This window comes from Phalacrocorax carbo, chromosome 6 (genome assembly GCF_963921805.1).
Source record: "Phalacrocorax carbo chromosome 6, bPhaCar2.1, whole genome shotgun sequence".
NCBI lineage: Eukaryota > Metazoa > Chordata > Aves > Suliformes > Phalacrocoracidae > Phalacrocorax > Phalacrocorax carbo.
Window position 1 is genome coordinate 32,988,696 of NC_087518.1, and position 22,703 is coordinate 33,011,398.

At 41.1% G+C, this 22,703-nt stretch overlaps 1 protein-coding gene across 1 annotated transcript in view; it reads left to right on the top strand.

Moving 5' to 3' along the window:
* Positions 1-22,703, top strand: part of XPR1 (xenotropic and polytropic retrovirus receptor 1) — a 116,580-nt gene that overhangs the window by 57,281 nt on the left and 36,596 nt on the right. Inside the window, exon 3 of the mRNA XM_064454517.1 lies at positions 17,764-17,865. Coding sequence (XP_064310587.1) covers positions 17,764-17,865 — 102 coding nt within the window. The remainder of the gene's footprint in view (positions 1-17,763; positions 17,866-22,703) is intronic.

A 22,703-nucleotide genomic window follows, 5' to 3' on the forward strand; every position in this document is an offset into this window, starting at 1 on the left:
ACATTTGCAGGGAAAGAGTTTATTTTCTGTCTTTCAGTGCTACTGGATCTGCTCATGAGGAGAGGTACATAGTCTGTGGGTGTCCAAAGAACAATTCACAGATAATTTCTTTAGTATTGAACAACATGCTAATAAGGCATGCTAGGCCACGCATTAGTGAATCGTTGTGTTTGCTTTTGCATTTTGAAATCAAAATTATCAAATTCTTTAAAGTTAGCTGCAAAGATACTTTCTCATAAAATGTCACTTGCTATAAATTTCCTAGATTTGCTCTTGTACAATAAACACAAAAGCAAATACATCTATTAGTTCAGCAACAGCTGCCAAGATTGGCCTTTTCAAGCTTGTTCTTAAAAAGCAAGATTGATTATCAGTGACTTTTTGTATAGAGGCTGCCTGTGTGTAGTTGTATTTTGTGCCTTGTGGGTGTTCTCCTGTCCCTCAAAACAATCCAGTGTAATTGATACTGTCAGCTGAGCAGTGCGCTCGATGGCTGCAGTGCCAGGGCTGCTCAAACGCTGCCAGCAGAGGACTCAGCTGGTAGGTTAGGCACAGCTTATCTTGATTTAAGGACAGGTACTCATGCACCCCTTAGAAAGGGAAGGCTATTTTTTTTTCTTCAATAAGTTACAGCTCCCTTTAATTATATGTACGTTTTATTGTGTACCTTTTGTCCTCACTGCCTGTGATACCTTGTGTTCTTGTGGTCTCTTGTAGTCATGTGATACAAAGCCTACAGGTCTTATGAATATCTCTGCTTTTTGCTTGTTAGGTATATTAGCACCAAATGGACCTTTTGGGTGATGGGGTGATTGTAGCAGATGCTTAGCTCGGTCCTGGCCACAAATTTGAAATGTTATTTTGACCCCCTCACCTGTATGACGACTAATTCCATCCCAGAGGATTTTTTCAGACTCTATCCTGCTGTTCAGTGTTAGGTGCGTGTGACAGCCTGTAAATGCTTCTCAGGTAAGTTCCAAAGTCGGACTCTTTCCTCAAAATGAAGTGTGTGCTGTCTGAGTCTGTCTGTTACAGAAAGCACACTATCTTTGCCTCACGTACAGGCTGTTTCCTTTGTGTCAGCAGTTCCTCTTGTCATAGTCTTAGAATTTGTGGTCACTTCTTTCTGCATCTGGGAGGTTGACAGACACTTCAGCAGATACCTGGGTAAGTTTGCGTGCAAGACCCAGGACTCTCCTTTGGTCTTAAATCTATTTCTGCTTTACTCAACTGAATTTGAGATTACAATTGTGGAAGTTATCAGCTCTGGCGAGCAAGGATACGCCAAAGCTTCTGTTGCAGCAGGTATCAGTATATTTTTTGACAAAGAGTTGTTGGCATCCTTATGGCAACCCCATCTTGTATTTCTGCTGAATACTGACTGTTTTGTCATCTGCGTGCTACCTGCCATGTGGCACATTTCATATACTTGTTTGGCAAAAGAGAGGAAAATACATCTATGTTCCACTTTAAAAATAGTGCAGCCGTCTGTAAGACCAGTTGTGTTGTGTTGTGGGATTGCCGTGATAACACTGTCTCTTAAGGCAGATTGATAGCTACAGAACTGTAGTTTCAGGGTGTGCATGTGAATCAAGTGATAAAACAGCAAAGAAACCTGAAAAATGTATGTTATATGCGAGTTTGCAGGGGGCTTTAATCTTTTGGATTAATTTTTTGGTTAAAAGTTGGTGTTATTTCAGGGGTACAGCACAAAGTTTTATGAAAAGCTGAGGTGACCCCCGTGGGTCAAAAGAGGTGGCTGAGACCTGGCAGTCCTCGGGCAGGTCTAGCAGGAATAGAGCTTGTGTTTCTAATTCGGGGTGATGGAAACCAAACCAGAAGCAAATAGCTCTTGTCAGGGGTAGGAACAAGTGCAGCATCCGCAGCTTGCCTTTGTGTTGCCACAGAGCATGGGCATACAGGTGGTATTACTGTCATGTGTACGCTTTCCAGTGTATTCCAAGCCATGGTGTTTTAGTGTTAGCAAACTTTAAGGTTTTTCAGTTTGAGAAATTTCATTGAGGGTAGTTGCGTGTATCTCTCCTTCAGGAAGCTCTACATGTATGGATATGGACATTTTGCTTGTGTCTCTGGCTTAAATTTTTGCTTCATTCATTCCATGCTGTCCCTCCTAACCCATCCCTCTTTTCTTTCATGACTGTAATGAATTAATGATTTTATGTAAATCTGGTGTTTGATGGCTTTAGGAGGTGTGCCTTGGGACTTATTTAAGCTATCACATAGGAAATGCATCATCTGCTTGGTGTTTTCTGCAATTGCAGTCAGTTTTATTTTTCCTTTATTCCTTCTACCTATTTTCTAAATTTTTTTTCTTAAAGCAGTTCTTTAAGCATGTTTAGCCCATTTGCCAGGGTTTAAGGATGTAATTCTTTTTTCCACCCTATCTCCCTGCCCCACCTTCCTTATTTTCCACCTTAAATAGGAAGGAAAAAAAGCAACCATCCTTGCACTACATACCTGATTGCTATTCAGTTCCCAAAGGAGAGGCACTGAGAGCTAAATGCAGGGGCTGGAGGTCTAGGCTCTCTGGTTAGATGCACTGAATGTCACTAATTAGAGTAGAGTAGCCACTTACATATTTATTCATGTTTCAGAACAGTTGGTGAATCAGTTGAGTGGATGAACTAGGGCAGCTTCAACGCTTCTTGTGTGTGAATATGCTTAAAAGAAACCCTCAAACCTATTGAAGTTGGTTCCTTGTGGCTTGCTTATATAGCCAAGCATGGCTGGAGCAAAACTTTATTTCAATGTGACTTTTGGGTGATGCTTTTTCCACTCCCCCTGTCTTCTGCTGTTGCAGAGGAGCTGATTCCATCCTCCGAAATATTTGCCAGAAAAAATACTTCTCTTCTGGTGACAAGAAAATAATGTTACCTTTAAGGTCATCCTCACTGTATTTGTAGTTAATGGATTAATTTGCCTAAAGCTTAAAGGGAAATCCTTGCAGGAAATAAAATCAGGACAACAACTTGTGCTGATGCATTGCTGACAGACATAACAGCGCAGAATAACCTTGCAATATGTGGTGGTTGTTTTTTGGTGTGTGTGTTTTGTTTTTTTTTTTTTTCTTAAACGGAGCAGATTGATTTCCCATAAACACCTTGAAGTGTTGCCTTTCACCAAAATTCTGTCTGAATTTAGCTCCTAATTGATAATAGCTCATTTACATTTTCGGAGCAGGATGGTGACAGCCTCCTGGTCTCCCCTTGCTGGGAGACTTGCATTCCATCTGCTCTGGCTGTTGATTAGCAGCATGCCAGCTACAAGAGCAGTGTTTCTGGATGCTATGGTCATCTGTTGCATTAAAATTTTTATGTGAGGACACAACCACAAAGCGAAAAGCACGGTTAGGAGAGTGAGAATAATGATTTTGGATTTTGCTGTTGTTAGGGGAGTGCCTCATGGGCGGCATGGCTTGAATGTGCATCGTTGGGTCCAGATCTCCTAGAGAACAGCAGAAGTATTCAAACACTTGGTGGACAAAGCTCAGAGTTCATCCTTGCTTGTTACTACTGCTGTTTTAAGTACTTGCCACCTCTATTCTAGTTGTATCACCCATACTTCAAGTAAGGAGCGGTCTTCAACAGGTTTTGCAAAGAACAAGGTTTTAAGTCAACCATAGCTTCAAAGGGGATAGCTAACTGCTGCTTGGCAAGGTGGTTGTGTGCAGCAGGGGAAGGCGAGGGACTAGCAGGTTTTTTTAGGGCAAAGCATGTTTAATTTCATTTACCCTTAACAGAGGAAGTGCCGGTGTATAAGGTGATGCAAGTATGTTTAGAGGTCGGTAATGTAAGGGTAGGGTAGAAAGGGAAATGTGTCCCTGATATCTGAAATGTATTGTATAACTTTCCCTCTCCTGAACATCTTGAAAAGTGAGTCCAGCTTTTAACTGAGAACAGCAACACACTAAAATGTTCCAATTTAATTGGTTTTTTTTGTTGTGTGGGACACTACAGAGTAAAGCTGAGGTTGGTCATCTCCTAATCCTGAAGTTCTGTGCTGTAACTGGGCTACTTTAGGTGGTTTATAACCTCTGTTGCAGAGTGTTTTAGTGTGCGTCTGCCTTGTATGACTGGTGAGTGTGCCAACTGGAAGGTAAAGTGGGTTTCTTAGGGAAGACATACATAGATTACTTATTCAGGTTTATTGAAAATACTGTTGTTCGGCCCATTTGCTCAGCTGATACAGCAACTGAGGCTTAAAATTCAGGGGTTTTGCCATGTCAAAAATAGGGGTAAAATAGAATTGGTTGTGGTGGCTCTGTAATGTGTTCTATGAGATGTAAATAAGAGATGACTTAGGAAGTTGGGCTATTTGGTTTTTTTGTACCCTCAGCATTCTTAGAATTTGTGTTTGGATGCAAAACCTTTCTGTTGGCAGTTACTTCTGCAGTTTGTGTATTCCCTTCCCACCAGGTTTTGTTCTGTAAGCAGTAGAAATTACTGAATGGTTCCTTTTGCTTTTTTATTTACCAAGTGCCAGCAGTGCTGTGCATTGAGCCCGGGGAAATGTGGGGGGGAATCACATGCCTCTAAATCTTTCTTCTTATTTGGGGTGTAAAAATCCTTTTCAAAAGGATTCTAGTTCCAGTCTGGCAGAGATGCTCCAAGAGGAGATACCCAGCCCTTGTGGCTTTTGGCTAGGGACTTGTGCTGTGCGAAAAGAAAGAGATGAGCTTGGAAGACAGACAAACAAGTGCAGTCCTAGTCTCTGTTGCATTTTAATACTACACTAAAATTACCCCTCGAACACAGTAGCTCTGTTGAAAAGCTGAAGTGGGCATAGGCTTTCAAATCAATCCCTTTGAAAGACCATCTTCTGTCCCCTTGAATGAGGGACATTTGAACTGTAGCTTATTCCTTCCATGTCCTTAAGTAATAGCAAAACTTGTGGTTGCCAAGTGGCATCTGAGGAATGCTACTTCTGCTTGGACTGGATTTAAACAAGCCCTTTAAGCACAGGACTGAGGATAAGGGAAGGTGAGGGATGCTACTTGAAAGTGTTTTTGAAAGAAACCAACTCCGAACCTGTAGAGACCTGCACTGGAGAACTTCTGCGTATCTTCAGTTTACCGCAGTGTCTCCAGGCATGCTTCAATACATATTTTTTAATGAGTAGCAGGGTGGGGCTCAGCTGGGTGGCTGTGCTCATGTGTAAGAGAGGAGGAATATAACCTTGGGTAGGCTTTGTACTGCTGTGAGGATCTTAGAACATCTGTCGCTATAATAATGTAAGAATTAAAACAGAAGAATTACTGCCTTGAGTAGATAAGCAGCTACCTTCATGCTCATTTAGTGGTGTTTGAGCTAGATGTGTATCTTTTTAAAAGAAAACTGTTGGTTGAAATTGTGCAAAACCTTTAGAAAGACACTGATGTAAACACTGATGAGAATTACAAAGCTGTTATGTTTCCTCCTTCCTGGGAAGACAGAAGGGCTGAACATGGTCTGACTGTAAAGGTCCCCTGGTAAAATCTTGCACAGAGCCACTCTCAAGCCTTGTCATTTCTCTGAGATACCTCAGAAACATGTTTTTCTTCATCTGATAATTGCTTGCTTATTATCTTCTTACTAACTGTTTGCTCTTAATAGCTGGTAAAATAAAGAAGAAAAAATGAATTTGAATCGTGTTCATTCCCTGGGGGGAAATTAAGCCATCGATAGCATGTTTAAAGTAGGCTTGTCTTTGTACTGTGTGTTCACTGCCCTCCATATGGGGAGCCTGTAGTTGGTTCTGCATCATTTGTTTTGTATTTCTGGTTGCTCTTAATATTAATTGAAGTCTTTCCCAAGACACAGTTTTGTTAATCTTCCCTTTGTCACTTCCCTCCCCCTCCAATATCCCCAAGAAAAATGCTCTCTCTTGTGTGTCTGAAAAGAGGTTTAAAAGTAGCATTGTGTTGGGTTTTTTTAAAATGTTGGTGATCCATTTATTCACCTGGTTTTTACCACCAGTATTAGTGTTTCTATTTCTTTGCTTAACTTCTGAGTGTTCTATGTGCTGTAATTGTTATAAGGATGCAAACAAGTATCCTGGAGTGATGGGTATAGGTCTCTTATCAGCTTCAATTATGCAAAATCTTTTCAATTAGCTGTAATTCCCTTTTCTGCCTCCCCCCAGACAAACACAACCAAGCGGGGCCCTCCAGGGGCACTGGTGTGCTGTGCAGGGGCAGCCTTTCCCCATCTAAATTGTGTTCTGTCCCAGGAGCATTAGGATCAGAAAGCACACTCTGCTGCTCCCTGTGTTTTTAAAAAGTTATAATGCTCTTAATTATACCATTTCCCTAAAGATTTTCAGCATCCCTTCTAGCAACCTATGGCAGGAGGTAGTACCTCCATCTTGAGATTCTCACAATTTTGTCAGCAGTAATGGAAATAAATGACTGTCCTGGACTTGCAAAGCTTTCTCCCTTACCATGCAGAGTCAATAGCAGGTAGTGAAGTGCTTTGTCCAATACTGGTAACTACCAAAGTGGGATGCTTTGTTAGATGGACTGATGGTTACATGTGAAATAGTAATTTCTGTTGTGCCGCGCAAGGCGGAAAACAGGTGCCAGTAACTCTGCACAAAATGTTCCTGTAGGCTTTGAGGCGGTTCTGGCTCTGAGGTTACCATCTCCATGCGTAATGACAGAGAACAGGGAGAAAGCAGTGAAGTTTTTCTGACAGAAATACTCTTCGTATGGAGGATTTATTGAAAAAGTTTGAAGCCCTGAGGATGTGAATGATGTTTGCTTAAGTAACACAGAGAAGAGGTATGTGCCTTCTGCCTAGTATGTAGAAGATTCCCCTGGTCAAAACAGTGCTGACTCTGGTTTGCCAATGTACATACAGAATTACCTGCAGCAGGATGAAACAACTCTGGGTTCTAATAGCTTGGTTCTTCAAAAGAAATACTTTGAGGCCCTGTAAATACCACCTCTTTAGTCAGAGCTTACCTTTCTCCCTGTTCTGCCTTAAACTTACCTTGCTGCTTGTTTTAGGCCTTATCTTGGCCTAATTAATTAATTTTTAATTGAAGTATTCATACTCCCACTGCTGTTTTCACAGCTGCCTGACAGAGTCCTTCAGGGAACCAAGGAGGGTTGACAATATCCTTTTCCAGCACTTCGATGATAGCACAGTTGTACCAGAGAAGCTGAGATTGCTGGGTGCAAGGACTGGCTCTCAAAGAAGTGATTGAGTCCAAAGTGAGGTTTTGTAAAACTAATTCAGTGCCTCTAGTTCTGTGTTACTTATCAATCCAGAAGAATTGCTGTGGGCCCTGTTTCTGCAGCTATTTAAGCATTCCTGTAGGCAGGCAGCCTTCCTTGGGGAGTGGCCTGTTGGACTGCTGGGCTTGCTCTCAGAGCCTGCACACAGGGAGCCTAAACAGGGCATGGTTTTAATGCTGAAAGATGGCATTTCCTAAAGCTCCTGGAGTATGTATCCTGCTTGCGACCATCTGTGAATCAGTTGGGGATGTGTGGTAAGGGTGCACTGGCTGGTGGTGCAGCACAGGTGATCTGCATGTCAGGCTGCCTTTGCAGTGATGGCTTTATTGCTGTGAAAATGTTGGTAGTTTCTGGGCCTCTTATTTCAGCATAAATTAACACTTTTCTTGTACCACTTGCTCATGCACAACCTGATTTTTGCCATCCATTTAAGAAGAAAAATAAAATATATATGTATACACTGTAGAAACTGATGTTTGGTGGAGGGAGGGAGAAAGAAAGTGGGCGAGAAAGCACTGAAAGAAAAAGACTTAAATTACATTTCAAGATGAATCTGCACTGCTTTATTGTGCTCTTCAGATGAGTGGGTGACAGGTTAAATCTGCTGTGGCATGCATGTATGAACCTTATTCAACCTTTTCAGTTCTTTTCTGGGGAGGTGTTCTTTCTAGATGGTACCTCGCTGTTGTACCAAATGTTGTCTGCACCGGCGGGGCTGTGAACAAAGGAAAATGTCCACAAGGGAATATATGGAAACTTGGACCCATTGGGTAGCCAGTGATGTGCAGAGCATTTTCGGTACAGGTGAGACCTGTGAGCACATGTGCCTTTGCAAGGCTCATCAGACCCAGCAGAACACATCCCTGTAAGGACACAGGTGGGGGGGCAGTGACCAGCTGTTGTGCCCAAGAGTAATTTGATCAAGGCTTGTCTCAAAGGTCCCAGTATAGCTTGCATAGCAAAATGTTGCTGCCATTGTTTGTGTAACACCACGTTACAGTGAATTATCATGTTACTTTGTTTTCCGGCTTATTTCTTCTTCTAAGCATTTTAACTTTTTATACCTTTTATTCATATTCAAAATAGTTAAAACTATACTAAAATATCTCAAAAATGTTTTTAACATCAGTTGTGCTGGAGTACATTGAACTAGCCAGTTTGTATCTGAGGTAAGAAGGCTTTTCCCTGTAAATGCATCATTACAGAGTTTGAGAAGAAGGGCAGACTAGAGGCACACGTGCTGCTGGAGCGTTGGCAGGAGGTTAGGTGCTGGTGAGAAAAAGACCAAAGCTTGAACATATTCGATCTGTTTACCTAATAATTGAGATGTTTGCTGTGTTCATAGGAAGGGTATGGCCATGTGATCTCAACTCAAGTGAGCTGTGTTGGCTTTACCTTGTCAGCTGAGCTGTGGGGTAATGCTTTTAGTCATCTCTCATCACAAGATAGATATGAGTTGAAGTGGGGTGATTTGATATTCCAGTTAAATCAGTCTAACGGGTAGCTGCCGCCAGAGGGGTAATCTCCTCCTCACTGCCTCCTCCCTACCTGCGATGAGCCATTTCAGAGGACTAATCCACAAGAATCTAGTTTATTGATCAACTAGGTTTTTAATGCTTTTTACTTCTAATGTTGAATAGGTCTCTAAATACCTGATTAACTTCCTGAACTGGTTCCCTGTGGGCTTGGATGAGCAGCTGTACCAGCGCAACAGAAATGGCCTTGGGTGTGTGGCTGAGCTGGGATGTAAAGGGGAGCCTGAACCACCTCCAGAATTCTTCATCTCTCCATCTACATGCAATTTTCATGGGAAAAACTTACCTAATAACACAAGACTTTAGAATTGCACTTTATGACCGTTCCTTTAACTGGCTGTAATTGTTCAGTTTTGTTTTAATTGCTATCTTGTGTTTTTGGTTATGTCAGATGTTCTGAAGGTTTCTGTGCAGTTTTAATGAGAAGGTAATTGTTATTGCCTAGTAAAATTCTGGAAATAAGACTATTAAAACTGGAGGCTCAATAAAAAGAGCATAAACAGTCACTTTATTATGAAGCTTTATCTCCTGACAGAAACCTTTTTTGCTTGATTAAAATATTCAAAAGATTGAACTTACATCTTTCTTGATACGTATGAATGCACATTAAAAAAGATTGGAAAGTTTCCTCTTACTTCTCTTTCCATGCTATGAAGTATGACCTTCATTCAGGAGGTGGGGGAGGGAAAGAGTATTTAGGGTGAGGGATCTCTACTGTATTCAGCACTGGAGTATTTTAGTTTCACTTAATTGCCCCTTGCTGCTGTGTTTCTAGTCCCCATGGTAATTTCTTCCATCACTGGTTTGGGGGCTGGACCAAAGGCCCAAATCTACAGCACTGGGATGATCTTCCTCTCCCCTTTCTGGAGCATACATATATATTTGTTTAAAAGTCGCTTGGCTAAAAGGTCAGGAGCTCTAGCACTGGTACTGATATCAGCGGAGGATTTGCTGAATTCATTGAGTTTTGCCAGACTGAAGGGAAGCGTGGGCTAGGTGAATATACGGAAAAACACCAGTTTGAATTCTGAGCTCCCGACTTCAAATCAACAGTTCTGGTGCTGGTTTTCCATACTGCTGAGTGCTTTTGCGACTTCTTTTGTTCTGCTTTTGTCTGTTTGGCTTAAGGACCAAGTTGGGCTACTTAAGGAAGTATCCTTTACTTCCATCCACGTGAATTAGCAGAAGGAAGGTTTTTAGATTGTTTCGTACCTGTATAAAACATAGCTGTGCTTATTTACTCTAGGTCCATTCAGTGGATCTTAAAAGCATCAACAGATACTGCTAATTTTTGTTTGGTGGCCCTCTCATTGAGGAGGGGGAAAAACTATAATTTTGGATGCAATGTTGCTCAGATTAAAGGCTAATAAAGACCTCTCTTTGCAGAAGGAATGGATGGCAGTGCTGAACTGTCATCTCATGTAGCATCTGTAAGAGGTGTATGGTCTAGTTCAGACCTCTTGTCCATAAGAGGCTGGAGTATCTCTGCGTTACTTAACCTCAAATGTGTAAACTGTGATAGGGTTTTTTGTGCAACCATAATTGCTGCTGTCTTGTCTTGTTTAAATGAACGCCAGAATTCGAAGCAGCAGACCAGCAGCTTGAAGAACATGCCATGTGCATTGTGTAACCAGGGATCGTCCCAGTGTGGTCCTGGTAATTCCACAAAACTGCAATATCTCTGTTCGCATTGCCAGTTACTTGTCTAAACTGAGCATACGTGACCATTCTGTCTGGACAAGTCCTAGTGTGTACTGAGTAACTCAATCTGGTATTCTCCAGTCTTTGTCTTGGAGTCTGGTAATGGTCAATGTGAAATTTCATCTGGAGTCTTAGCTCTTGTTGAGCGTCTTTCCTTGGCTCTTAAGTGTGTGGCAGTATTTCTGGTTGGGCTTATTGGGAAACTGTTTCAAGAACACACAGTGAATCTTTACTTTCCTCCTTGAAAAGAATAAACAATTAAAGCTTGTTCTTAAGCAGGGAAGGCAGGCTTGAGAGTCCTGTCACTGTGTGATGCCTCCTGGCATCCAGGTCTATCACACTGTATTAATATTTTTATGGTAGGTTTTGAAATATTATTAGGCATTTGTGCTGCTTCTAATTTTTTTTCTGTCACAAGTTTTTGCCTAGCTGTCCTTCAAATCTGAGGTACCACATAGCCTCAGTTTTGTTATTCTACTGGGAATATTGATTTTCCTAACGGTACAGAAGTGAAGCATCATAAGTGTTGAAGCATCGTGGTCACATATAAGGACAGAGGACGGAATGTGGAGTTATAATCCCAAAGCTGAGGCAGTGCTGGCAGTCTGCAAATTCAGACAACCACCTAATAATCATGAATTATAACAGCAAAACTGGGGACAGCTGGGGCGTAAGCTTACAGAGCCTTGGGGTCATCTCTGCTCCAACGCTGTGCCAAACTAGTTGGGGTTTTTTACACCCCTCTTGCCTCCCCTGATCTCAGCTACTTGGAAGGTTGTAATTTAGATCCTCTTCCAGGCACACAGGGTTAAACTAGCCATGCTTTTTACATATCTGCTGAAGGGTTAGAATCTTTTTCCTCTGAAATAAGAGAATTTGAAAAAGGTCAACTTCAAAGCATCATTGCACAGATGGCTTTGCAGAGCTGTAGTCACAGTAATACGCATGTAGCTGCGCTTGTACCAGGAGAATCCAGTGACAGCACCACTACACTCTCGCCTCAGTGACTTCCTTGTAATAGCTGTCAAAGACTAGTGCTGCCTTCTTTGTTTGCAAAATGACTTCTTATGAGTGCTAGATACTTGTTTAAAGAAGTATAGAAGCTGTAGAACAGCTGCACAGCTACCCTGCAGACTGCAAAACCTGACACTTCAAGCTACAAAGCTCGTAGCCAGCCAGCTGGGCAACAGCTGTCTTCTCACATCTGGCTCTGTGTTGCCTGTTTTTTCTGCACCTGAGGTTCATACCAAGATGCTGCCATTGCTTTAAGATTCTATGTTTAGAGTCACAAATATAAGTAATTTATAGGAGGCACTTGGCTGGATATCTAGCTTGTGAGCATGTTTGGGGAGGTGGCTTTTTCCTTCCAGCTAAATAAACCATCTACAAGAATCTGGCTGGTTTCCTTGTAAGATTTCAGTGACACAATCTAAAAGTAAGGAAGCAGAATTTTTACCAACCTGAAAATCATAATTTCTAAAGGTATTTTGAAATAGTTTCCATTCATTCTGGATTAATTGGTAAAAACAACAAAATGGTGAACCAAAACCTGAGAGACCTTGTGTCGGTGACCTCCAGCAATTCTTGCCTCCTCCTCCCCCATCCCACACACAAACATTGCGTGTGCAGGCAATACCAAACTTATTTGCTACTTGAGTGGTCATTTTTTTATTACTAGGTTTAGGGAAATAATTTAATAACCAAATCTAATTTGGGCTAAAGCATTCATTAAGTGGAGAGCCAGCCAGCTCATCCGTGATGGTTTAGAAAAGTAGTTATAGCCTGCTATGAATTTTCATAGTGTGTTGTGTTTTTTTAATATTAACTAGTGCACGAAGCTTCTTTCTTGCTGATTTCATAGTATTTTAATTCAAGGTCCACTTTTTGGTTGACGGAGTCCAAGAGAGATGCACACCATTACGTGTGTGTACAATTTGCCGCTCAGAAGTTAAGGTGGAGTAATATGAATGGAAATGTTCCTTATCTGCAAGCAGAGTTGGCTTCCTTCCTCATCCTACAGCAAGAATATGTCCTAGGAATACATTTCTATGTCTGTACTTCAAGCACATAAAAGTTTTCTCATGCAGAATCTTATTTGCCACAAGATTGGACATGAAACTGCATGGCAAGTAATGAATTTATTAGGAGCTTTCAGTGAGTGATCCAATTTGCAGCTGACCCAAGTATAGCTTTCTGTTGTGAGGAAGGGAGTTGCCTTGCGGAAGAACCTTTCCTTTGGAAAAATACCCCTGTATATATGAGGACAATGCATTAGAGGTGTAAAGGTAATCTTGTGTTTATGAACTACACAGTTTGATTTTTAGCTGAAAATTTTTTTCACTGTACTATGTAAAAGATTGGGAGACTGTACAATCCTGGTGCTGTAGAACTGTCAAGGGTATTAGAAAACTGTGATGGTTGAGTAGATGGGCAAAGCTGATGGAGGGCTTGGAAGCAGACGTGTTTTTTCATTATAGTGACCCACTTTTAGAATTTTGAGAATGGTAATAAAAGTAGCCTTTTTTCGTTTTTTTTTTCCCTAATATGCCACTGAGCCTAGAAGCATAAGCAGTTACTGTCTTCATAGACCTGGGAGCTAGAAAACTGTCTTTTAAATCTTGTTATTTTTTCAGAGCACAGATGTGTTGTTGCAGACCTTTGAGCTGTGTGTACAGGGCTTTTGGTTAGCAAGAGGCCAAGGCCAGGGTGTGGAAAATATTAAAAGCTTAGTGTATTTAAAATGGTGCTGATGTTAAACTTGTGATCACCAGTTCAGTATTATTTGATGTGTTTAATGCCAATGTTGAGTTTGACTTTTTTTACTGAATAGATGGCAGTCCTCCAAATAAACAAAATTGTCTCCTTTGTAGCTGAAGTGTTGAAATAACCTTACTCAGAGAAAAGTTTTGTAGCAAACAGAAGATGATCCTGCAAACTACACCTGTACTGATCTCATAACAAAGCTAATTATCTTTTTTAATTAAATGCCCCTTAAAATTCAGCATGGTAAAGACTGAAGGAATTCTTTTTTTAGTTATTACTTTTAGAGGGTACTGCTCTAACAAAGAAAACTTTTACTGTCTGTTTTCTTGCATGGAAGTGAGTAACCCGAGCTGCCTGGGATGCGCATCATTTGTGTATACGCTACAGCTACAGAAAACAAGAAATGAAATGAACAGTCCACAGATGCACTGAGAAATGAGTGCTTGGGGCAGTGCAGGAATATAACTCGCATGTTAATTTTTCAACTTCAGGTTCTATTTCAGATGTGCCAGCATCTGAACTCTCTGCAAACTAGAAAGTGTGGCGATGGGAGTACATCCAGATTGCTGCTGGTTTACCACTTGGCTTTGCAAGTAAAAGCAAGAGTCTTTCAGGCCTACTTTGTTTTTCATTCACAGTAGGCAATTGCATAGGACGATGAGGTCAGGAAGCTGCAATATTGATCATACTATCTTCTTGGCAACCTTGTTCGGGGCAACTTTGTGGAGCTTAGGGTAAATGGAGTATTAGGGCTATAGAAAAAGAACAAAAGGAAGGTTACTGCTGGCCCTTCTTGGCAGCAATAGCTGGATGCCTGTTTAAAAAAGCATCTGTTGTCATGGAGCTTCTGAATCCAGGGCTGGTTTCTGGCACTGTGATTTTCTCATGGCAAAAAACATAGTCCTGTCCTAGCCTTGGGGAGGAAATAAATAAATAAAGGCCATAGCCTTGGCAGCACATGTCTGTTATTGCAGCTAAATGACTGAACGGCAGCAGGAACAGGACCAAAGGGAAACCTTTTCTTTACAGAGAATCCTAGTTTTTTTTAAAGCTGGCATCCATTATAGTCTGCAAAATATCTTTTATAGGAAGGTGTTTGACACTTGGAGAAGGATTTTGAATAGTTTATATAGAACTTGCTTTCCTCTGAGTCAGCAATGTTTTGAGGTAGAAACAGAGACATGAATTCCTAATCTCAAGGTTTTTGGAAGGTCTTCCAGTAGCAGTTTGTTTGTGTTTTAAAGCCCATTTTCCTCTTCTAAACTTCAGGCATAGTCAAACAGTTTAACACATGTATTTATAATTTCCTGAAGTGGTCAGTAATGGACAGTAAGATATTTATTAATATATTTGGCATTGTTTATGTTAGTTTAACACTGTGTTGCTTGCTGAGGTTTTTGCTACGATATTTTGATTGCATAGGAATATCATGCTTGACTTCATGAGCAAAAAGTATACTCCGCTTCCTGATGAGATTTTTTTTTTTAATATTATCATTCTTGGGTAGTTCGAGTGACTGAAGCTTAAAAACTTGCTTGATTTTATTTTTGCTTTGTGAACTTACTGAAACCTAGAAACAAGTGGTGGTAGAAATGGCTCAGTGCTTCCGAAGCATGAAAGCAGTGAGGCTCTGTGCTTGTACTTCTGTATGACTTGCTTTTAAAGGCGAAAGGTTTATTACCCCATGTCAGAAAGCACCTATAGGCAAGCTCTTCTGCTAGAGATGTGTGAACTCTTTGCAACGAAGAATTTGCCCTTCAGGTCCTTCCTTAAGAGTCAGCTCTGTTTTGGTACTGCCTGATTACTGTTATTTTGAAACATTTCAGACAGCTAGTGAATAAAATCTTTGCGTATTAAGTATCGCATGGTAACTTCTGTTGCTTTACCTGCCTGCTTGTTTTGTCCGCCCGTGCTAGTGGCTGTTGGGTCAAGGAATAGGGCTCTCACAGGCAAGTTGAGATTGGCCTTGCTGGTGGGGCCCCAGGGTAGGATGTTGCAACCGCTCTGACTCCACTCTTAGAAATTACCAGCCCCAAAGCAGAGTTATTTTCTGTCTTTCTGGTGTTCTATGCTGCCTGTAAAGAGGGATCTGTGTTGAGGCACTAGGCTGAGCAGGAGCGGTAGAGGCACACGTGCGTGTGGTTCTGCAAAGTCTGTGTTGGGCCAGTGACCTCGAGCAGGGGTGTAATGACACCACGGGGCTGCTGCGGCTTTTCTTCAGCAAAGAAGAGTCGGAGCCCTGTCATTTCAGGGTTTGTTTGCACAAGGGAGGGAACCCGCGTCCTTGGGAGTAGCTGCAGATCTGCAAGTGTAATCGTCAGATAATGAAGGGACCCTGGGAGCCAAAACTTGGAGGTTGGAACAGCCTTCGGAGCCCTTGTGAATTCTTTTCTGCAAGCCCTTGGCTGGTGGAGTTGTAAACATCAGTCATCTGTGCAGGACTGGTTTTGGGGTTTGTTTTTTCTGTTGTTGTTGTTGGGGTTTTTTGTTTTGTTTTGTTTTTGTTTTTTTTTTTTTCTTCCTTCCTTCCTCTGTTTCACTCCTTAAAGCATCCTCAAACCCCAAGACAGACTTCTTCCCGGATTGCCCCTGCAGGCTTGCATTGTGTTATTTGCTCTTTCTATACAAATGCCCTGAAACACTAATAGTGTCTGTAGGTTTATGGTGCTCAGTATCAGCACCACAAACATAAAAACGAGGAAATTCTAAATATGAAAAGTTTGTATATATACTTTGAGGTTTTTACCTAAAAATTAATGCTAAAAGAAAAATATTTTATTATGACAGTCCAGAGTGTTTATGTGCTAGAGTGAAACTTTTCTGTAGACACTCATCATCTCAATTTAATAACATGTATTTCAAAATCTATTTCTTGACCTTATCAAGACTGTAATAAAATTTTAATTTTTCCTATTTAGTAATACTAACCTTTTTTAGTCTGTAAGACTGCATAAGAATTCAGAAACAGTAACTATGGGGGGTATGAGGAGTCTGCTTTATTTCAGCATTAGGAACATTTGGAACAGATGATTGACAGTGCTAAAATTTGTAATTATAAAGTGGATTCTTTGATTTTTACTCATTAACTAATTTCTTAATTATTAGAAAAACAATTTTTTTTTCCTCTGAAATTCTGCACTTCCAGAGATGCTGCACTATATTCCTTATAATAACAAAGTGACCAAATTGCTGCTTTAATTGGAAAATTTGACTTGAATTACAGAATTGTACTTAGCTCTTCTAAAAGAGTTAGAATTGTCCCACAGCAGTGGGGGAGAAGTGTGGATCTGATCACGATCACCACAGTTTAGGCCTCTTACTTTAAACTTTGCTTATGAGAGAGATATTTTATTTTCCAGGAAGGAAGAAGGTAGTTTCCACACATTTACTCGCTGGGCAGATCTTAGTTTGCTGTGGTGCTACGTTTGTATCTGAAGGATTATAGTGATGAGAAAGTGGGAATGATGGCTGAAGCCAGAGAGTCCTCCTGGAAGGTCAAATGAAGCCTTCATTTAAAAGCTTGGCACCTTCCTTCTAAATACGATTGTTTACTAATCTGGGCTGAATACTTTTTATGACCAGCTTTGTTCTTCAAGAGCAAGACCAGTGCCTGTGGTAGGGTGAACGTGTATACCAGTCCCAGCACAAAGCACGCTGCAGTGGCGGGAGTGCTGGGGGAAACAATTGACTAGCTTGAAAGGGCACGGCATGGACACACAGCCCTGATGGTACTTAGCCTTCCAGGGGAGAAAAAAATAATCCCCCATCATAAACCCCAGTCTTGTTGAAGAGGTTTGCTCTCACAAAGTTTGTGTTGGAGTACTTGCCAGTGCCCAAGACTGGGGAGCAGAACAACTTCTGGGTGGATAAATGTAAGAATTTAACCCTAACATAGAGTGATGGTAGCATCCTGCTACTTAACGTGTTTCTGTTTTGGTTGGAAGATCTTTCCTTGATCTGGCTCATCGCATGGTTGCCCCAGCGATGTGGGAGGGAAGAGGGGGGCCACCCATGCAGCTGTGTGGCTTTGTGCTGGCTTCACATGGCGGCAGAGAGGTGGCTTCAGGATGCTGGAGGCAGCAGAGTAGGCAGGTGGGGATGGGGCATGGTCTTCCCTTTCCACTGGTGTGCAGCTTCTGGGTGGGTGACTCTGTGGTAGTAAGATTCCTGTAAGTATAAAGGGTAGTCTTGATCCATGCCCTACAGGCATGGTCACACAAGCTGGGTTAGGAAGTGGAAATGAAGCATGTGAGATCTGCAATAGCACCTGAAGGATTAAAAAAGATGATGGAAACTTTGGTCAAGGTGCTGGTCTGCTTATGTGGGCTTTTCCCTCTCTGTCTTGGGGCAATTCCTTTCACAGCCAAAGCTGTGTTCCCTTAGAGCCCTTTGGACTTGATTGTTCTTTCTCTGCGTGAAAAAGAAGGTGGATTTACTGCGAAGAAACATTTCCATGGCAGCCAGTTAAAACTGTTCCCATGTTCTTCTGTTACAACTTTCTTTTTTTTTTTCTATTTTGTTTTCTAGACACAGATGAGGACACAGTGAAAAGGTGTTTTGCCACATTTGAAGAGAAGTTCTTCCAAACCTGTGAGAAAGAACTTGCCAAAATCAACATTTTCTATTCAGGTAAGGTGCTTATTTGTATGTATTTGTGGAAAATACAGCACTGCAAAATAGAGTCTGAAGCTCTCAAACTTTCAGAATAACCACAGTGGTCATGCAGGTCTACGATCAGGTAATTATAGGGCAGGTTTATATGGGAAACTGCTCTGATTTAATCACAGACGTGGAGCTAAACCATGCTATTTGAATGGAGGGAGAACGAAGGGCAGGTGATTTCACTGCCTTGCAATAGCATCCTGCTGAACTTCATGAAGATACTCCTAAACTTAAGTGGCAGCTAACACATAGGGCACAGTTTGTCAGCTTACCCATGGTGTCAGTCTCCTGTGGATGTTTTAGGCGTGCTAAGGTCCCTCGCTGATGTTTCCTGAGCTTGTGCAGGAATAGCTATCATAGCCTTGCCTGTGTAAGGTAACTTGACCATCTTGATGTCTCCGACAAGTTTTTAAGTGCTTAACTCTTACTTAAACTCTTGCTACCTTCTGGAGTAGATCAGCAAGTAGCAATCTGTCATTAGCTGAGTGTAAAATCCTGTTTAGTAAATTGAATAAAAATATAATGGTGGTAAGAGTAGGGATTCCTAGGGGTCATATGGCAAAGTGCTACTGTTTGTTGCTTTCCCACCCCTTGGTTTGAAAATAAACTTTAGAATGGGGGATAACTGGAAATTCACCCTGTAATATTGTTACAAAAGGCTTTAGTAACACTGTGCACCAGTTCCACCCACCATTACGCTTCAGCTGGTTTACAACCTCTTTTGGTAAGGTTTAAATTGGGTTTTCAACTAGAAGAGTGTTTAAATATGGATAAAACGATGCATTGACTTCTGCTATACTTGCTCTTAACATGTTGATTTATTAACTTGGTCCTAAAAACAGGCTTTTGCAGCACAATATGGTAGTCTTTTCTATTTCTGATTTTAATCTGGTAACAAAGACAAAGTTGAATTGTGCAAGATATCTTAATAACTATCAGGTGATGGCTTTGTTGCTAGCTATTTTATTGCTAGCAGAATCTGGGTTGTAAACATGAGAATAGCTGAAAGCATAATAGATTTAAAAAACTGTGCATTGCAGCTTGCCTCTGTTCAGCTGCCATCTAGGGAAGTAAACCTCTCCTGGGCCGGCTGTGCCTGCTCTTCTGGCTCCCTGGAGCAGTGGTGTTTTGCTATAGTCAGAGTGCATGCCAGGACAAGGGCAAGGGGCAGTCTGTAGGTAGAAGCAATATGTTTTATTAGGCTTGCTGGGTTTTACACTTTATAGGCGTTTTTCTGCATGCAATTCATATGTACCTAACTCAGAAAAAATGTTCTCAGTTTTGTGTCCCCCTGAGTCCTTCTGTTTCTCTCCCAAGTCTGAGGTAAGGCTTTTATGCTCAGAAACCTACCTTACTTTTCTGGTGATATCAGGTCCTGTCTACTACGAGCTAGACTCTGTGGAGGAAGTTCTGTCAATTCAGATGCGCAATACAGATTATCATTTTCCCTAATGAGGACCTGCAACACATGTGCGCCCACATATACGCACCCATTCCAGCATTGTTGAAAATGGCATTAATAATATAGGGTAGGTTTTTTTCTTCAACTTGCTGTCATTTCAAAAAGTTATAGGAGAATATATGTAATTTGAAAATCTCTTCTGATAAGATTGAAATAAGTCTTTTATTTGCAGAAGAGTGACGTGACTTTAATAGTATGGAAACCCTTTATTAGGGTTATTAACATTAAGTTACATCAAGAAATGTTCCATCAGTAGTTCCTCTTCTTGATCATGTCAGCAAAATGTCACATCAGACCCTGTTGTAACTCCAGGCATGTGGTGGCTTGGATTATAACCTAGTACATCCTATTTATTATAGGCTTATTATACGGCTTATTACACACTTGTCTTTATGACAATAAATACTGTCCATTTTCAAGAAAGCTAAGCTTTCTATTGATCTCCGCTTCATTTCCTTGTCGCCTTTCCCAGCTCTTAGAGATCCTCGGTGAGCACAGCTGGGGATTGTCACAGCACGGACAACCCCATCCTCTTGGGATGGGCTGCTCCCAGACCCCAGCTCCTCCCCGGCTCCCTGGAGCACTGTGGGTCGGAGCACCTGCTGCAAAATGCCTTTGCCTTTTGCTGTATGCTCAGATTGTCGGCTCTCATCAAACATAGCCTTAATTCCCCAGAGCATCATCCCAGCTCTGTAGGAAGGAAAACTGCCAATTACTAAATCTGATTTGATAAACAGTTTGTGATTATTTGGACTATGCTCAAGAAAACCTACACTCAACTGAAAGAAGAAAGAATAGCAGTAAAATTTTCAGATGGTTCCAGTAGAAGAATGCCTCTTCAAGTGCTAAAGCTTTATTTGTGGCCAGTTTTGATTTGTGTTTGGGATTTTCTAGAGGGGAGGTTTGTTCTATTTTAAACTAGTATCATCAGGATCTGCTTGGGCTACTGTTTAGCTAGTAACATTTTTGTGGTTAATTTAGGAACCGGTTTTATTATTTGTAGGAAGCCACGGCTTTAACTTGGTAAGCAAAATATTGGACACGTGTTCAAGTAGGAAAAGGAAGGAGTGCTTAAAGAGCCTAAAATGCCCAGAGCCCTGAGCCAGGTAGCTGTGAGGTGGTATGGGCTGTTCAGTTACCTCCTGTCTGGTGAAACAGGTTTTGATCACAACCATGACCAGGTAAACTGGAACTTGGGGGGAAATTTTACTAGCTCCTTGGTGTGATAGGGTTTTTTCCCATTATCCCTATGTGTGAACTTTTCTTTAAACATGGAAAATGGAGTCAAAAGCAACTTGGAAAATCATAGTTGAGGTGATAATTCTTTACATGGTATTTTTTAGTCAGGATCTAGAAGCATTTTTTGGGCAAAGCTGCTTCTTTATTGCAAGCACTTTTGCTGAAGTCTGCCTCTGGTTTTAGATTTGTCCTTAGTCTTTGCTGTGCGATTACGCTCGAGCTGAGGACTCAGTGGGCTGCAACACAAGAGTGGTTCCAGTTTCTAAGTATATGCAGCTTTTTTCTAACTCTTTTGAGTGGCACATATTTTTTGATAGTCACTTTTTGGAGTGCTAAATTAGTGGTACTGGTGAATGTCTTTTCAATTATTTTGGAATATGTTGCAAACTAAGAAATTAATTTCTACTTTGCTTTGTCATTTCCCCAGGCAATCCCTTGGGAGGTTTTAAGAATAGCAGCACACATTTTGTCTTATTTTTGTTCTGCAATGAATCTTGATTATAAGATCATACCTAATGACCTGAAATGATTTGTGGACTGGATAACTGGAGTCAGTGCAAGAGAGAAGGCAGGGGGGAGAAGAAGGCAGCAAGACTGCTGTTTCTCAGGAGTGGCAGGTCATTATAGGACTGAGTCAGTTGCCTTTAAAATCTGATCCTCAGAGCACTGCAGTCCTCCCCTATGGATGGAGAGGGCTGTATAGAAGACAGCACGTGACTTTTCTCAGCAGTGCGTGATTAAGGAGAATATTTGTATTTGGAGATTATGGTTTTTTATGGATGTCACTTTGCAAACACATAGGAAAATTGCAGCAGCAGTTTTATAACTATTTCAAAGCATTGTCTTTTCTTTAAATATTGTGTTACTGAATTGATGGATTGTAAGTTTTTTCCGGACATAGGGACAACAGAACAGTGCTTTAAATTGAAAGATGTAAATTTAAACTCTTCCATATTTAATAACTTGATCCAAAAGAAATCTCAGTGTATCACAGATGGTTTAATATGACATTTTGAATATACGGAATGAATTTGTGGGGGTTTTATTTATGTGAAAGTTTTGATTCTAACAGCTACTCTAACAGATATCCATTACTTCTTCCTGAGAGAGTTCCGAAAGTGGGGAGAGATTACTGGTTTTGCAATCTGACCTTGTGTGTGTTTAATATTATGTGGTGGTTGGCTGTGGGCAGACACTTCTCACCGTGGGCTGCACTGCCTCTGTTCAGTGAAGTCCTCGCAGCTGTAGAAGTTGTTGGAGAGGAGTTGTCCTTTCCTGTCTTTTTAAAACCTCTTACTTTAATAAAGCTTATAATCAAGAAAGTTATAGAGAGTTTCAGGCTCTTCTGTACTTGATTTTTCTATATTGATACCTGTTTTCTGTTCAGAAAGGCATTCTCCTTCTGGAAAATATCTTACGCAGAGCACTGTAAAATTATTTACACAGGAGTTTTGCTCTTAAAATTAACCAGAATTGAATAAGACTGAGGAAAAGGTCAGAATTGCTCCCATAAGAGTCAATCTTACTTCTGGGGGAGAAATTGAGAATTACCATTAAGTTGTTATATAAGATACTAATGAAGAGAATTAAATTGACAGCTAGGAGACTGTCGGGCAGAGCTTTGGGTTGTGGTTTCTGGTGCAGTGGTGTATGTCCTGCTGGGTGGAGGTGGCTCCAGCTCCCAGCCACCTGCTCCAACACTGAACCCGCTCAGTGTCTTCCTGGCCAAGGCCGGTGCCCGTGGTCTGTGATAGTGCTTATCGACAGAGATGCCAAAGTTGTGACTGAAGCCGTAGTGGGGGGAAGCCTGGAAGGAACTAGCTGTACAGAACAGAGAGAAAGATAATGGTGTCAGTTATGCTGCTTTTGGCATTATAAGATTGTTATTTAGCCAAAAAGATTAATTTCTGAAAGTACATAAAGCAGCATGTTTAAAGGAACACCTGTTTCATACTTGAGATATGAGGAAGAGAGACTGATGTGTTCTGAAAACACATCAAAACGAGATTTAAATTCCGATTGACTGTCCCTTTAATCAGTAAATGATGAGGCAATGCTTCTAACCTGCATGAGCCTAAACTGAGGAAAAGAGGGATAAATTATT